The following is a 17,355-nucleotide window of genomic DNA, read 5'->3' on the forward strand; positions in this document are numbered from 1 at the left end:
CCCCCACCCCCTCACCCCCTGCCCTGTTGCTGGACACTAAGTATGGATGGATCTTTTTCCTAAGTCGACTCCTTAATCTTTCTCCTTGGTTAAGTGTGCTTGTATTTTTTTCTGTGATAACTTTCTCCTTTCCATTTTCTTTATTTGTTCATTTTCGGAATGCCTACTAATGGGATTTTAGACCTCTTTACTTGAGTCCTTGTATCTTTTATATTGTCTCCATATTCTGTCTCTATCTTTTAATTTAAAATTCTGGAAGTTTTTTCCTTCAATTTTTGAATATATTATTTGGACAGCATAACTTTTTGGTTTTGATTTATTGCTGCTTAACCAGTTACCCCGAACTTAGTTTATTCTGTTTCTTACAATTGTGTGGGTTGATTAGGCTTAGCTGGACAGTTTTTTTTTTTTCTTTTTCTGCTGGCCTCACTTGCACAGTCAGATAGTGGCTGGGACTGGTAATCATTTGGAAACATGACTGCTCTGGAATGTCCCGAATGGCCTTTTAACTCATATGTGTGGTACCTTGGTATTTCTTCACCCAGACCTTTTCTCATGGCATCTCATCCTCTTCTTGGATGGACCCTTTCTTTTGACTTCTCTTTATTCATGAAGGTAGTCAGAATTCTTAATTTTTGGCTTCCAAGAGCACAAAAGTAGAAGCTGTCAGGTCTTTTTAAGGCTTAGATATGGAATTGGCCCAGTGTCATTTCTACCACATTTATTGGTTAAAGCAAGTCATGGGACCAGCCCAGATTGGCTTTGGGAGGGGACCAGATAAGGGGATGAATGCTAAGGATGTAGTTCATTGGAGGTCCTCTCCAATGATATAAATTCTAAGAGCTTTTTCTTGTTCTCTGATTATTCTTTATTCATAGCATTTTACTTCTGATTTATAGTTGTATTCATAAGTGTCCTTAAGGAGCCACCCTTAAGGTAAGCTACCCTTAACCTCTCCCTCTCTACCATCTCTATTTTCTCTTTAATAAGTTTTTTTTTCTAGTTCATCTTGGTCTTAATTTTTTTTTTCTTTTTTTTTTTTTTCCAACGTTTATTTATTTTTGGGACAGAGAGAGACAGAGCATGAACGGGGGAGGGGCAGAGAGAGAGGGAGACACAGAATCGGAAACAGGCTCCAGGCTCTGAGCCATCAGCCCAGAGCCCGACGCGGGGCTCGAACTCACGGACCGCGAGATCGTGACCTGGCTGAAGTCGGACGCTTAACCGACTGCGCCACCCAGGCGCCCCTTTAATTTTTCTTTTTGAAGACTTTCCTCAAATATCTATTCTATATTGCTTATTCATATTTCTGGTTTTTTTCCTTCCTTTCTTATTCATATATTCCTTTAGAGAGGTACTAAAAAGATGACTGAGAGTTCTTTGTGGCCAAGACTTGTCAACTGATAGCTTTTTAGGAGGAATTTAAAGGGATTTCCAACCCCACTTCCCCAGCCCTGTATTTCCTGGTATAATAATAAATAGCGGCTGGAATTGGTTTATTTGGTTTGTTTGGATATGAAACCTTCTAATCTCCTGCTTAAGGTAGATATGTTTGCCTGGGTTCTGCTTAAGGACATAAGGGGGAGCAGTGTGTTTGGGGACTGGACAGTATGTTCTGGGTATAGGCTTTTGGTTAATCTGTTTTCTGGCTTCTTTATTACTCCTGCTGTCCAGGTTACTGGGTGTCTTAGAGTCTTGAGTCTCTCCAGCGTGCTCTGGGACAAATTAGCCTCCTATAATCCCCTAACCTATTTTACTTGTTTGTTCCATTAATTACTATTCTTCCATGTATTGTCATATGCTAGTATGAGTGAATTCTTTACTGCTGGTAGCCCCACTTCCTTTTTTGTTATCATTGTGTATTTATATAGGGTTTATTCACTATAATTTTAGTGGAGACATAGGAAAGAGAGAAGATGGGAGAAATATGTATGTTCTATGTTCAATTTTCTCTCTCTGGAATGTCTGCACCTTAGGTTTCTCACTTAACAATACATTATAGACACAGTGTATGTAGATCTACCTTGTTTTTCATGATTGTGCATATAATTCTATGTAGAGATATAATTTGTGAATTGTGTGAAGAAATTTACTAGTTGTGAATCATCCTTGTATTCATAATAAATACTCAGCACCTGCATAGGTGGTGGCCAGAGGGACATGATGGATATGATAATACTTTATTTTTGGCTTTTTCTACTTTAAGTGTGATTGTAATGTACTTCTTTTTATTTGTTTCTTTTTAGGCTCTTGTGTTTCATTTCAGTATCAAAGTTATGTAGTCTTGTAAGATGACTTGGTAAGCTTTGTGTGTTTTTTTTCTAAGATCGAGGGCAGTTTAAATAAAATTTTCAGCAGGGTCCAATTTTGCCTCTCATGAGGCCTCTGGAAACATCCAGAGATAATTTTGGTTGTCACAACTGGTTGGGTGGGGGTGCTGTTGGCATTTTGTGGGAAGAAGGATGTTCCTAAATGTGCTACAATGTCAGGTCAGTCCCGCATGACGAAGAATTATCTAGCACCAATTATCAGTACTTCCAAGGTTGAGAAACCCTGGTTTAAATGAAAATCTGAGCCTGAGCCTGATCCATGTTTTTCCATGTATTAGTTTTCATATTTTCCATTCCTTTAGTCAGTTTTAGTAATTTTAGATTCTAAAAAAATGATGACTTCATTTATACTTTTGAATCTATGGTTATGAAGCTCTTTTCATTTCTAAAGTTGTTTTCTTTATCGTTGATTACTTTCCAGAAGCTTGTCTGTTTTATTGGTCTTTTGAAAGAATCAGTCCTTTTATTTTTTTTAATCTAATTTTCTTTATTTTTGTGTGAGTCTTAGCTCTCCTTTTGCTTCTCTAGTTTATTGGATAATTATGATTTAAATTGCTTTTTTAACAAAAGTATACATTTTCTTAGCGCTGTTTGATTTCATTGCATAAGTTTTAAAATGTAGTATATTTATTTTCTAAATAGTTTGTATTTCCTGAGTGGTTTGATTCCATCTTTTGTCCATAAGTTTAGTGTAATAGTTACAGTGAATACCTGGGAATGACCACCCAGTCCCCACCCATGTGAAGAAACAGACTATTGCTAGCACTGGAAACCTTTTGCAGGCTCCTTCCAGATAATCATTCCCTTCTATGCTAATCTTTTCCTTTTCTCTAGTTTTATCATCTATATGTACCTTTCTGAACATTGTGGTTTACTGTTGCCTGTTTTTAAGCTTCATGTTAAGAGTCATATGTGTTCTTTCATGTCTGTCTTTTGCTTAACATTGTGTTTTGAATTTATTCATATTATGTGTAGCTGGAGTTCTTTTTCATTTCAGTATTTCATTGTTTGAATACACCATAACATTTTTATCCATTGGAGTTGATTCCAGCTTGCTATTAGGAATAGTGCTACCCCAAGGGATACAGGAGTACTGATGCATAGGGGCACTTGTACCCCAATGTTTATAGCAGCACTCTCAATAGCCAAATTATGGAAAGAGCCTAAATGTCCATCAACTGATGAATGGATAAAGAAATTGTGGTTTATATACACAATGGAGTACTACGTGGCAATATGAAAGAATGAAATATGGCCCTTTGTAGCAACGTGGATGGAACTGGAGAGTGTGATGCTAAGTGAAATAAGCCATACAGAGAAAGACAGATACCATATGTTTTCACTCTTATGTGGATCCTGAGAAACTTAACAGAAACCCATGGGGGAGGGGAAGGAAAAAAAAAAAGAGGTTAGAGCGGAAGAGAGCCAAAGCATAAGAGTCTCTTAAAAACTGAGAACAAACTGAGGGTTGATGGGGGGTGGGAGGGAGAAGGAGGGTGGGTGATGGGTATTGAGGAGGGCACCTTTTGGGATGAGCACTGGGTGTTGTATGGAAACCAATTTGACAATAAACTTCATATATTGAAAAAAAAATAAAAGGAATAGTGCTACCATGTTCATTCTTCTCTATATTCGTGGGACACCTGTGCAAGCATTTTTCTGGGCACATACTTAGAAGTTGGATTACTGGGACATGAGGGTCAATTTCTTCTTAACAGTTCTTTAGAAAAAATTTTTTTAACATTCTTAGGTGGCTTTTGGGCTATTTTTAGTTTTTCTCTGGTCAGAGAATATGGCTTCCCAGCTGAATTATCAACAATTGCTTCAACTTAACCATTGGTGTTATTATGTCTTTGCTTATTGCCGTTTCTTGTATTCCATGGTTGCTTCCCACCTCCAAAAATATATCCCTGAATCATGTCCTCTGTTTTTATTTCTAGAAAGGATTTCTGGGAATGTATATGGAGAGTGTTCCTTGAATACTCAGTATCTGTTTTTATTATTTATTCAACACCTACCTATCTGACTCTGTGTAAAGTACTCTACATAGGTGCTGAGAATACAGAGGTGAAAGAAACACAGGAATCGTGCCTGTCCTGATGGAACTACATACATAATTCTAAGTTCATAATTGAGTCTCTTCTAGGTTCTTTACACTTTTATCTTCCAGGATTTATTGCTGCAGGTGAAAATCCTGATGCCTGATTCTTCTTTTTCTATAATTTTTCTTTTTGGACATTGGTAGGTGTTTTTTGCTTTTTTTTTTAACTGTGAAGTACAGAATTTTACTTTTCAATATTCCTTTGGGGCATTCACAGCCACTTCATATTTTGAGGTCTTTCTTTAGCTTGACAGCCTTTGTCTCTTATTTCTTTCCCTCAGTCTTATGGATGAACAGTGGATGAATATTAATTCTCTGTATTCCTATCTCCCATTTCCCTTAACTCTTCTTTTTCTGTACCCCTTCCTCTCCCATTCCCTGTATCCTTTTTCTCCATTGTTCTAAAGCAATGTCACAACTTGGTCATCTTGTTCATCTTTTTTTTTTTTCTTTTTTTTCTTTTCCTGATAGAATCTTTTTGATTTCCTAGAATTGACTTTTCTTTTGCACAGAAATTTTTTTTATATTTTGTGGATGTAATACCTTCTCAAGTATTGCTAAAGATTCCAATTAGATTTTTTTGTTTTATTTTCTTCATTAATAATGCTTCAGGTCACCTGTTCTGTTTGTTCAACTTGGTGCTTTTTTTTTCCCCCCCAGATTGCTGGTTTTCTTCAAATATCTGGCAATACTTGGCTATCTGCATAGATGAGGCATACCATTGATCATTGTCAATGGTTGATGTGACTGTCCTCCGCAATTGTCAGTCTTCTCTGCTATGGCCTCCTCCCCCCCCCCCCCCCCCGACTTGTACACCTGTGCTCTGCCTATGACATGGGAATGGGGAGGTTCTGACAGGCAGACTTTTCAACTCCTCTGAGTAAAAGGAAAAGGTGATTTTGCTGCTGTGTTGAGTTATATTTTTTAAAATGTGCCTTTCTTTCTGGCTCTGACACCCACACTTAAGAGGCCATCAAGTTAGGCCTCTTAAACAATAAATTTGTTCCAGCTGTAGTTGGAACAAATACAGCAAGTATTTCTGGAAAGAAAGAAAAATCGTTCTAACTTTATCCACTGTATTGTAGACAACTATGCTCTGGTTTAGAAAAGTTGTCTTTTTGAGCTCTGCCAAAACTAGTTATGAAGGTCCTTCCTAAAACCCCATCAGGTTCCTTGTGAATGAGTGGCAAATTGTGTCTTGTAGAGAAGTATTCTGTGATAAATGACATGTAAAAAAGAAAAGTGGCTCTATAGTAAAATGGTGATCATTTTATAATTTTTAGTTTTGTGAAAGGTCTACTTCTTTATAACTAACACATTTGACCTTTTAAAATATAAGGCAGTGGAATTTATGGAAACATTCAGGCTTTTCAAAGTTAAAAAGGTAGCTGTTTTAAGGAAACCAAAGTTTGGGATATTTATTTTAAGTGGAAGAAGTCAGTAGCTTTAACCTTATGTACATAGCCATATGAGTAAAATGTTTTCTTTAGAATGTTTCAGAATTTTCTGAAGTTTTGCTTTATAATTGACTAATTGCCTTTGTTTATTCCCAAAGCATCTATTAAGTTGAATTGTTCAAAATTTGTTTCTTTTTAAAAAACTGATAAATATTATTTGTCACATCAAACCTGGATTTAAAAGTAAATGTTCAACTTTAATGAGTTCTTTTAGTGGAATTTTAGTGACAGATGAATGATAGCTTGTCCCTAAAGTCTTCTAATGTACTCAGTGTGTACTTATTCTGTGTAGCCCTAGCAAATTCTTTTTCCTTTTCAGAATGGGACAACAGAAGAAGTAACTTCAGAAGAAGAGGAAGAAGAAGAGATGGCTGAAGTAGGTGTTTTATGTAAAAAAATCACATTTTATAAATAATAAATCTTCATTTTTGAACATTTTTAATAATTCTCTAATCTCCTTTATAAACCTTTGTTAATGTGGAATAATACAAAGCACATGGTATTTGAAATTGAATGTAATTTCTAAAGTCTGCTTTTAGCTTTAATTAATGATAAAACTTTAATGGTTTTAAGCAAATCACTTATCTGATGTCTTTGGATTTGATTTCCTAACAAATAAAAGCTCTTATTAACATTTAGCATTAAAATAATATTTATGTTTAATAGTAATCAATACTTAACCTGTACTTGGTTATTTTTAGGAAGAGGAACTATTAAGTTTTAAAAATTCTGAATTTATGGGGGTCTACGTGGCTCAGTCAGTTAAGCATCCGACTTTGGCTCAGGTCATGATCTCCACAGCTTGTGAATTCGATCCCCACATTGGGCTCGCTGCTTTCAGCCTGTCCGCGTAGAACCCAATTCAGATCCTCTGCCCCCTCTATCTGCCCCTCTCCCGCTTGCACTGTCCCCCAAAATAAATATTATAGAAAAAAAAATTCTGAATTTGAGCGTTTGAGAACATTTCAGGGACTACTCACTAGAAGTAGTAAAGCTACCTCCTATTGAAAAACCATCTAAGAATTTCGTAGGGCAAATTTCGTAGGGCAAATTTGACTTTAGACCAGTTTAATTGCCACTCACGGATACAATTTTAGAGGTTTTCCAGCTCTGAGGCTTTGTGTTTAAATGCAGACTTCAGAGTGGAGATCTAGGTTTCTACATTGACCACGTAAAAGGTATTTGAGTTCCACAGTCTTGATTTTAAAATATCTTTTCCATTTTGGATCTTAGAGTTAATTCAAGTTACTACCTTCTTTTCTTGATTTGGAAAATCTTAAATGTAAAATACACTTCTTAGAATGCCTTAAAACTAAAGAAGTAGTTGTGGGTTTGTTTTGTCAGTGTGGGAGCAAAATAATCCTTAACGTCTAATTTGTAATTTGTGTGACTTTTTAGGGATAGAGTTAAATGTTAAAAGCATTTCATGTTTTTAAGCCTTTTCCATGGGTTCAGTGTACAATGAAGTAGACATTCAAAAGTTTATGTACTTTTCATTTTTCCCTTCAAAATGATATAAAGAAGGAACAGCAGCATTTAGGGAAAGAAATCTAGAAAGACAGGAGCCTGGACTTCAAAGATGTCAGATTAAGATAGGTGAATAGAAGATAATCTAGGTAACTAAAATAATATGGTAGAAAGTCCCAAGCAGCCTTGGGCGTGGTGTGTTTAGGTGCATTGAAGCTGTCTTTTTGGGAGATTAAGATTGATGTGTTGGAGTCATGGAAGGAAAGCAGGGTTGACTAGCAAAGCAGATGGCTTAAAAGTCTTGAATTGGAGACAAATATGTTTATCTTTGGTGTGACTGTTGAGAAAAAGGCCTTACACAGAAAAAGGTGTGCTGAGAACATTGTTCTATAAAGATAATCCACACAGAACAGAATTCATCATTAATACTCAAGTGGAGAAGATTTATGGATAGGAATGTGGCTGAGTTTTGAAGTTTTAGGAGGAGATACAGACTAAGGACATTTGTGAGAACTCTGAAGAAAATAAGTGTGGGATGGAACAAAGGTGTAAACCTTTCATGGGGAGGGAGCTCTATGAAACATGGAGTCATGGACAGGGTCTGAATAAGAAAGGAATATAATAATAGGGGTTGAAGAGATGAGAGTCTAAGAAAAAGACCGCCGAGTCTGCATGGAGGTGATCTTTAGCCTGGTCTACAAATCACAATGAGTTAGTTTGGTTAAAAAATGGCGATAGTAGGGCACCTGGGTGTCATAGTTGGTTAAGTGTCAGACTCTTGATTTCCACTTAGGTCATGATCTCACGGTTTGTGGGTTTTGAACCCCAAGCCCAAGCCCCAAGTCGGGCCTCAGGCTGACAATGTGGACAGCATCTGCTTGGGATTCTCTCGTTCTGCCTCTCCCCAGCATTTATGCACTCTTTCTTCATCCCCCTCCCCCCCCCCCAAATAAATAAACTTAAAAAGAATGGAGATTTTGATGGTTGAAGTAGAGAAGATAATAGAAAAAGGTTATGATTTTAAAAGTTCTGCATAGATTTAAGAATAGATGATATGGGAAAGGAGGGAGGAGAGTGATGTAGTGATCAAAGATGTTAACCAAGAGATAGAACACAAATTCTTATCTAACTTTTTCCTAATTACAAAAATCAGTAGGTGCTTACTGTAGAAAACTTGGAAAACAAGGAAAAGCACTAAATATCTCTAGAAATAACTGTTGTTATTTCAGTTATATCCTAATCTCTTTTTTTTCTGTGTTTTAGTATAATTGAGATTTATATTCAGTTTTTCATTTTTTTTTAAGTTTATTTATTTGAGAGAGAAAGCACGAGCAAGGGAGGGGCAGAGAGAGAATCCCAAGAAGGCTCCGTGCTACAAGCCTGACACAGGGCTTGATCCCACAAACTGTGGGATCGTGACCTGAGCTGAAATCAACAGTTGGGTCGCCTGACTGAGCCAGCCAGGCGCCCCATATATATTCAGTTTTGTGTGCTTTTTGCATTGCGTTATTTTTTCCATTTAGTATGTTTTTTTAACCTGATGTGTTCAAATTATGATCATTTCAACATAATTGACATAAAATAAAATAATGAGCTCTTTGTTTTTCTCACTAAGTCTTCCAAATCTGGTGTGGACTATATACTTAAGGCACATCTCAATTCAGACTGGTCACATTTCAAGTGCTCAGCAGCCACAAGAAATAAGAGACTGCCCTGTTGGACAGCACAGCTCTAAATAGCGTGAGCCGTATGGTCACCCAGGGGTGTCCAGTCCCCCAGCTCACCCCAGGTCTGGGGCAAGGCCAGAGCAGCAGCCAGAAGCAACAGGTGGAGCCTGAGCACAGAACCTGGTACCCACAGTGGCCAGCCTGGCTCATTCACTTTGCCACTGCCCCCACAGAGCCAGGGATTGGTGCACTGCCATCCTCACTGCCCTTTTGTTTCATTATTGATAAAGAAGAAACAATTATGCTATGTTGACATTTTAATGGTCTTATATTTCATGAAATTGAGGTACCTGCTCTGGTATTTTTGCACATGCAGTTTTGTGGGGTGGTTTGTAGCTATAAAGTTTAAATAGGCATCTTTATGCCTAAGTCAATGTTCACATTTTAAATTAGTTCCTTACAGTAGATTTCTAGAAGTCAATTACTGGAACAAAGTATAAATAAGGTTCTTGATACCTAATGCTAAACTGTTGCAAAAGTTTCTTTTAATAGGAGATTTATTTAGTAAGAGTTATGGCTTTATAAAAGTATTAAATATGCTTAGATTCTAGCTCTAAAAATGTAGGATATAAAAAGATGGAAACTTCTGGATTGAATGTGAAGGTTTTTTTCCTTTTTCCATTCATTTGTCTGTTCTCTGTTGAGTCAAGAGTAATTTAACTTTTGGCATAAGCTTCAATAAGCTAATATTTTTCTTATCTTTGTAGGATATAGAAGACTTGGATCACTATGAGATGAAGGAAGAAGAGCCTATTAGTGGAAAAAAGTCAGAGGATGAAGGAATTGAAAAAGAAAATTTGGCAATATTAGAGAAAATTAGGAAGACCCAAAGGCAAGACCATCTCAATGTAAGTGTTTGCAAATACCTAAAATCTATACTTTTGGGATTAAGTAATTATAGGTAATAATATAAAACAGGGCAATTCATTAAGCTACCAGTCTAAGCTACCCTCCTCCACCCTTGCCTGTGTTGTGGATTCAGCCATGTTTTGTTGCCCTAGTGGGTTGTTGTTGTTGAAGTTTCTTATCTGTTGATAGCTCTCTACCATGTTCATCTGCTTTTTACGTGTTGGAATTAACCTGCTGTTCACTATATGTACCCACTTTCCAGCCTGTTTATACTGCTTCCCCTTCTACCATGAGATCTATATTTAAATTTACTGTTTTCTACAAATAGAGTACAATTTAGATTCTTTCCCACAGAGCTTCCATCTGGTCTATCCTGCTCTAACCAAACCAAAAGTATTTTTTTTTCTTTTGACTTAACATCTCTTTTATGTGAAGTGGCATGGGGTATGGAGTGAATGAATGCTGAGTTTGGTAATAAACACAGCTGTGTGGCTTCAGTTTCCTCCACTCTAAAATATAGATAATACATACCTTTTGGATGATTACTGAGTAGAATAAATGAGAATGATACATTAAAATACCCAAAGTAGGGAAACATAGGAGAGTCTAGCCATTTGTCTCAACAGTTACTTCTTACTTCTTTGTATTAGAGCTGTTTATCAAACCCAAGACATCTATCTCAGAAGGACCTTTTTCTTAGGCACAGGTTCTCAAAAACAGGGAATGAATTATGTGGGGAAATGCCAAGTATTGTAAGCAGATGAATTACTCGCTCTCCTTCAGTCTTACACTATTAAATTTAATTGGCAAATTTTTATTTTTATTTATTTTTATTTATTTTTTAGAGAGCAAAGAAATTTAGTTCAACTCTTCATTATTTTTTTAAAAAGTTTGTGCCATTTAAGATTACTGTACTTTCTGTATCTTGTGATTGCTTTTAGTTTGTATATTATAATCAAAACAACTACGGATTATTTAATGTTTTCACATGAGAGACACTAAGCTAAGTACTTTAAACTTTATAAACCTTCCCATTCAACCTTTTATAGCCACTTCTAAAATAGTCTTCTTATTCTATGGGTGTGAAACTAGGGTTTAAACCAGTTAAGTAATGTAGGAAATAACTTTGTGAACCTGATTGCTACCCATTCCACAAGGTGTAGTACAGCCATTAACATTTAAATTTTACATGATCAGTGTATTTTTTTAAACTAAGGTATTCTAAATGTTTGTCTTATGAGAAGTAGTTGCATTCCTAGTTAGTCTTCGGATAACATATTGGTGCAGTTTCATTTTTAGAGAAATCCCAACATGGAAAAGAACTGAAACTAGTTGCAGGTGAACATGTTATTTCTCAGTTTCTTAATAATGTAAAGTAGACCTTCAGTATAACATTCTTGCTTATAATCAGACTAATGAAACTGTGTTAGTTGATAGTCTAAAATGGTAAGGGCCTTCTAGTATGTTCAAAATTTGCTTCTGACCCAACATGCTTATTAAAATAGCCAGAATCAAAAAAAGAATGGCCAAAATCAGGAACACTGACAATGCTAAATGCTGAGGAGGCTGTGAAGCAACAGGAACTGTCACTCATTGCTGATGGGAATGTAAAATGGTACAGCCACTTTTGAAGACAGTCTGGCAGATTCTTATAACACTAAATATAATTTTTACCATACATTCCAGCAGTTTCAGTCTTTGGTATTTACCCAAATGAATTGAAGACTTCTGTCCAGACAAAAACCTAAATACTGGATGTTTATAGCAGCTTTATTCATAATTGCCAAAACTTGGAAGCAACTAGGATATCCTTCAGTAGGTTAATGGATAAACAGTGGTACATCCAGACAATATGGAATATTATTCCCTGCTAAAAAAAAAAAAGAAATGAGTTGTCAAACCATGAAAAGACATGGAGAATTTTTAAATCCATATTACTAAGTGAAAGAAGCCAATCTGATGAAAAGGCTGCATAACTGTATGTTTCCAACTGTGTGATATTTTGGAAAAGGCAACACTGTGGAGACCATAAAAAAGATCAGTGCTTGCCAGAGGTGGGGTGGAGAGATAAATAGGCAAAGCGCAGAGGATTTTTGAGGGCAATGAAAATACTGTGATACTGTAGTGATGGATATGTGGTGTTATACATTTTCCAAACCTATATAGTATACAACACCAGAAGTGAACCTTCAGGTAAATTATGGATTTTGATGATATTGATGTGTCAATGGATTCATCAATTTAAGAAATGTACCTTCTGGGGGTGCCTGGGTGGCTCAGTCAGGTGAGTGTCCGGCTTTTGATTTCGGCTCAGGTCATGATCTCATGGTTGTGAGACTGAGCCATGTGTCAGCATCTGCACTCGCAGCGCAGAGTTTGCTTGATATTCTCTCTCTCCCTCTTTCTCTCTCTCTCAAAATAAATAAACTTAAAAAAAAATATACCTTCTGGTGAGGGAAATTGATAATAAGGGAGACTATGCATTGTGGGGGCAGTTAAAGTTTGCTGTGATCCTAAAAGTGCTCTAAAAAATAAAATCTTAAAAAAAATTAATATTTTAAAAAATCAATAGAATTTGAAATAGGTTTATACTAACTTTTAGGCTACTGCAGGAGCCATGGTGATCTAGACAGGTTGGTTAGACTTTTTTTTTTTTTTTTAAATCATAAATGAGCCAGACATGTCCCCCAATTTTATATTCCTGTTGAAACTTTATAATCATCAATTTAATTAAGCTTCTTTGAGTTTTTAAAATGTTGAGTTGTGATCTATTTTTATAAATCTCATTGTAAACTTTCAGGCTTATATACCTGAAATCTTCAGTTATTGGACTCTGTAGATCCTGCTAAACAGTTTTTCTGTTTCAGGGTGCAGTATCTGGGTCTGTGCAAGCTTCAGATAGGCTTATGAAAGAGCTCAGGGACATATACAGATCACAGAGTTATAAAGCAGGTAAGGACCCCTGGGTGTCTGCTCTGTTGTCCTTATGCTGTTTTTAAGTTTCAAATAGTAAACTTCAGTTCTCATAATATAACTGGACAGGCACAGAAATGGTTATGAACTTTATTTTAGGGATTTTAAATGCAGATTTAATCAAGTTATCAAAAGATGTGGAAGGTAGAATAAGAGGAGTTTACTTGTTCAGATTTTTGAAAATTGTTTTTATGGATACCTCAAAATTTTTGTCTTCTTGCTAACAAGGATTAATTCATAGATGATTTTTATCTTCTAGGAATATTACAAGTAATATCTGCTTTGGAAAGTAAACAAGAAAATATTATATATGAACAAAGAACTATTGCCAAGTTGATTTTTATGAATTTTTGTTCCTTTTTTTTTTAACCACATAATCAACTTTTATTGTAGAGATTGTTATGGTATACCTTTAAAAGAATAGGTGATTTTGGTTTAGTTTTGTTTTTGACCTTTTTTCCCCCTTCATTTCAAAGTTTGAGTGTTCTTTCTTACAGAGTAAGACTTAAATACTGTGGAACCTCTCCACTTGAAATAAGATTCCCCTGTGTTGTTATTGAGATTCTAACAATATTAAATAAGGGAAAGAGCCAACCTTATAATATGTTTGAAAAAGTAGCTTTGTGATCCATTCAGAAATTCTTAGAGTGATCAAATCTAAATCATTAGAGCTTACATAAAAACAAAAAACTAGCAAAAAAAATTTCTGCTTTAGAATCCAAGGTAAGCCAAACTTGCTTCGGAGTTATTAGAAGTTTTGGCATCCTGTTTTTCTTATGATATGTCTAAAAGTTTATCTGTAGAAACCTAATCAAGTATAGTTAAATATTTGAATATGGGTTTATTTTTAAATGTTAAATAATTACTTGTTTGCTACAGCATTGTTTATAGTAGCAAATTAAAAATTAATAATCAGATATAGGGTGGAATTGGTTAAATTATGGTATATCCATGAAACAAATTTCTATAGTTATTTAAAGATTGACAGTAGACTTCTTACATACTAAGTTGGAAAGATGCCCCAGAAAGTTGAAGAAAGTTTATAAAACTATATAGAGGGATTTCATTTTTATAGAAATAATTGCATGTGTATAGAAGAAGAATCTTGAAGTATACATGATTTTTGCATAGTTTTCCCCCTCCTATTCACAGTTAATGGTAAACAGTTTCTCAGCTCATTAAAGAATCCTCTTCATTGATGGCTTTAATTCTCTGTTGAGAGTATAAGATACTCAGCTCAATGGCAAAACATTTACAATATAGCTTAGTTGTTCTATGTTTTAGTAGCAAAATTTCTAGATTTTGATGGTTATTTAGTGTATTCATTTATACCGAAGTGGTATGTATAAGATCAAATAGAGTAATTTACATGGCCTATATCTTTACAGGGATTTATTCAGTGGAACTCATAAATGACAGTTTATATGACTGGCATGTTAAACTGCAGAAGTAAGTGACTCTTATATGCTAACCCAGTCTTCGTAATGATAGACTTTCACAATGGAGACTTTTTTCTCCCTTAATTTGATAACCTCTAAAATATGGTTTTTACTTAGAATTTTAGACTGTGTTTCTGTAGAACTAGTTATCAGGTTGTTAAAATGAGCTGTTTCTTAGGCTTAAATAAGTAAAGTGAGAAAGAGGAAGGAGAAGAAGGACTAGCTATGGGATAAAGTGTTTCATGGAGTTAGATAATTGGGAACTATAGAAACAAAAGTGAATTTAATAACTTGATTGATTGTGATATCCAGTTTGTATTTGAAATAAGGAATTTGAGTAGGCCCTAATGTGTAGAAACAGTTGTAGACAAATTTAGATTTTGTTAGTGATTTCAGTTTTTCCGGTCTTGTCCATGGTAATTTTCTTTCCTTGAATCCCTTGGCTAATAATAATACAATTTTAGAGAAGCAGATTAATTTTTTTTGAGTTCTTAAGGAAATTTATGTACATATGACTTCCTTTTAGAATGACTGCTAACTTGGAATCCCCTTATGGGAATGGATTTAGAATACTGTGATCTTTTTGGACATTTAATCTCAAGGAGTTGAAAGCTATTACAGTTTATTTTTCCAGGGACCATAGAGCAAGTTTATGTTTGAAACTTACCCTAGGGGTTCTGTTTAGCTCTTGAACTGGTTCATTTTTGTGGTAAGAAAACATCTTTGGACTTTTTATTTTAATTGGTTTTTTGTTATGTAATTCTTAGGGTCGACCCTGATAGTCCTTTGCACAGTGATCTTCAGATCTTAAAAGAAAAAGAAGGCATAGAATATATTTTGCTTAACTTCTCTTTTAAGGTAAGAAAATTTTAAGGGGACTCGATATACTTCTAATGGAAATGTATATTTTTATAATTGCTTTGGGGAAACACGTAGGGATTATTTGGTAACATAGAAGGTATTCATTCGTTCCTTGTGGCTCAGGAATTCTCATGTATATACCCTGCAAGAGATGAGCACTTAGGTACTCAAATTGTTGAGAGCAGTGTTGCTTATAATAGCCCCAAACAGAAAATAACCCAAGTGTCTGTTTCAGTAGAATGGAAAACTGTGGTATTCATATAAAAAGGAATAGAGCTATGTGCAAAACGATGGGTGAACCTTAAACACAATGTTCAGCAAAAGAAGCCAGACCCCAAAACAAGTCTTGTACAATTTCATTTATATTGGGCCCAAAAATAGGTAAAACTAAATTGCTTAGGGCATGCCTTCTCAGTGGAGACAGTATCCCCACCAGTGGGGTGAAAACTGGTTCCTTGGAGTGAAAAAAATCTTAGATATACACTGGTCTGTGGCCTTTTAAGGGGCCATATTATATAAACTGTTAACATAGTATATCTGTGGTGGGGGATAGATTCAGAAAAAAAAAATTATAAAAAGCCTTTTTGGTGGAGCAGAAATTAAAAGAAGGTTGAAAAATGCAGATTTATGGATTCAAACTTAGGTAATTACTATCAAGAAAAGCAAAGATGTGATTACCATACAGTTGAGGATAGGGAGTAAATCTAGGTGAGAGGGATAGAGTTGTAAGCTGAAAGAGACATCTGGGGACTTCTTGGATACTGGCTCTAGTCTGTTTTTTGACCAGGGCTGTGGTTACATGGATGCCTATTTTATAATATATAACGGCATACTTTTATATGTTACATACTTTCTGAATTTATGTGTTATATTTAATACCTTTTCCTTAAATGGTAAGAATAAAGGGTAAAGAATAGCAGTATAATTTAGATAAAATGTAATGATTTAATATGGATAAATAAGTGTAGTAGTTTTAAATCTTTCGTCTCAAAAAACCCTAGGAAATATATTTCTAAGGAGCTATATTTGAATTATATAGGGCGCCTGGGTGGCGCAGTCTGTTAAGCGTCCGACTTCAGCCAGGTCACGATCTCGCGGTCCGTGAGTTCGAGCCCCGCGTCGGGCTCTGGGCTGATGGCTCAGAGCCTGGAGCCTATTTCTGATTCTGTGTCTCCCTCTCTCTCTGCCCCTCCCCCGTTCATGCTCTGTCTCTCTCTGTCCCAAAAATAAATAAACGTTGAATTATATAGAGCTTCTATTTGCTGTGTTCTTTTAAATTCGGAAAGAAATTTACAGACATATATTTTTTCCATTTCAGTTAGGTAGACTTCAGTGCATTAGGGCTATAGAGGGGCTATAGAAGGCTTGAGGACATGGAAGCATCTAAAATATAATTCCTGCAAGAGCCTGCAGTCTTCCTAGGGAGAAATCTGTGATGAAGGCTGTACTGCTTTGGAGACCATGATGAAGAGTCTGGGATCTTAACCTTTAGACAGTAAAGAACCAGTCAGTACAGGTTTTTAGGTAGGGGCATGATTGATCTGTTAGGCTTTTTATTATTATTATTTTAAACAGTTATTATGTCTTCAGCATCAGATAGGGTTTGGATTGGAGAGAGTAGATACCTGGGAGACTAGTTGGGACTTTAATTTTAATCTGGGCAAGGGGTAATGAAGGATGATGGTGGTAGGAATAGGTGAGAGTAGAGGGATAATGAGGGGTTTTGAAGGAAGAAGCAGAGATGTGAAAGAATATACTTGCAAAAAGTAATTTTTTTGAGAACTTTTTACGTAGCTTTTGTGTGTTATATTTTGGGGGATATATCTTCATTTATGATTGAACTTTCTTCAAATAACTCAAATTCTATATTTTCCCTCAATTTTGTTATTATAGAAACTTTTATGATTGTCAATTGGGTTGTCTTCTAGAGAGTGAATCTGGTATATATTTACTGAAGTTGCTAATGACTGTATTTTTACTGATTCATAAGGTGAAAAAATAAACCAGGACAGTAGCATTTTTTTTCTTTCAATTTTTAAAAATGTTTATTTTTAAGAGAGAGAGAGAGAGAGAGATCATGACCTGAGCCAAAGTCAGATGCTTAACCGACTGAGCCATGCAGGTACCCCCCTTTTTTAAAAATTCTGTATG

General features: G+C 35.5%; 1 protein-coding gene across 3 annotated transcripts in view; it reads left to right on the forward strand.

Annotated features, from left to right (window-relative positions):
• Nucleotides 1–17,355, forward strand: part of UBE2Q2 (ubiquitin conjugating enzyme E2 Q2) — a 71,920-nt gene that overhangs the window by 18,308 nt on the left and 36,257 nt on the right. For all 3 annotated transcript variants that reach the window (XM_043554926.1, XM_043554927.1, XM_043554928.1), the window contains 5 exons: nt 6,208–6,264; nt 9,790–9,930; nt 12,799–12,883; nt 14,293–14,353; nt 15,111–15,201. In XM_043554926.1, the coding sequence (XP_043410861.1) occupies nt 6,208–6,264; nt 9,790–9,930; nt 12,799–12,883; nt 14,293–14,353; nt 15,111–15,201 (435 nt within the window). The remainder of the gene's footprint in view (nt 1–6,207; nt 6,265–9,789; nt 9,931–12,798; nt 12,884–14,292; nt 14,354–15,110; nt 15,202–17,355) is intronic.

This window comes from Prionailurus bengalensis, chromosome B3 (genome assembly GCF_016509475.1).
Source record: "Prionailurus bengalensis isolate Pbe53 chromosome B3, Fcat_Pben_1.1_paternal_pri, whole genome shotgun sequence".
Classification (NCBI taxonomy): domain Eukaryota; kingdom Metazoa; phylum Chordata; class Mammalia; order Carnivora; family Felidae; genus Prionailurus; species Prionailurus bengalensis.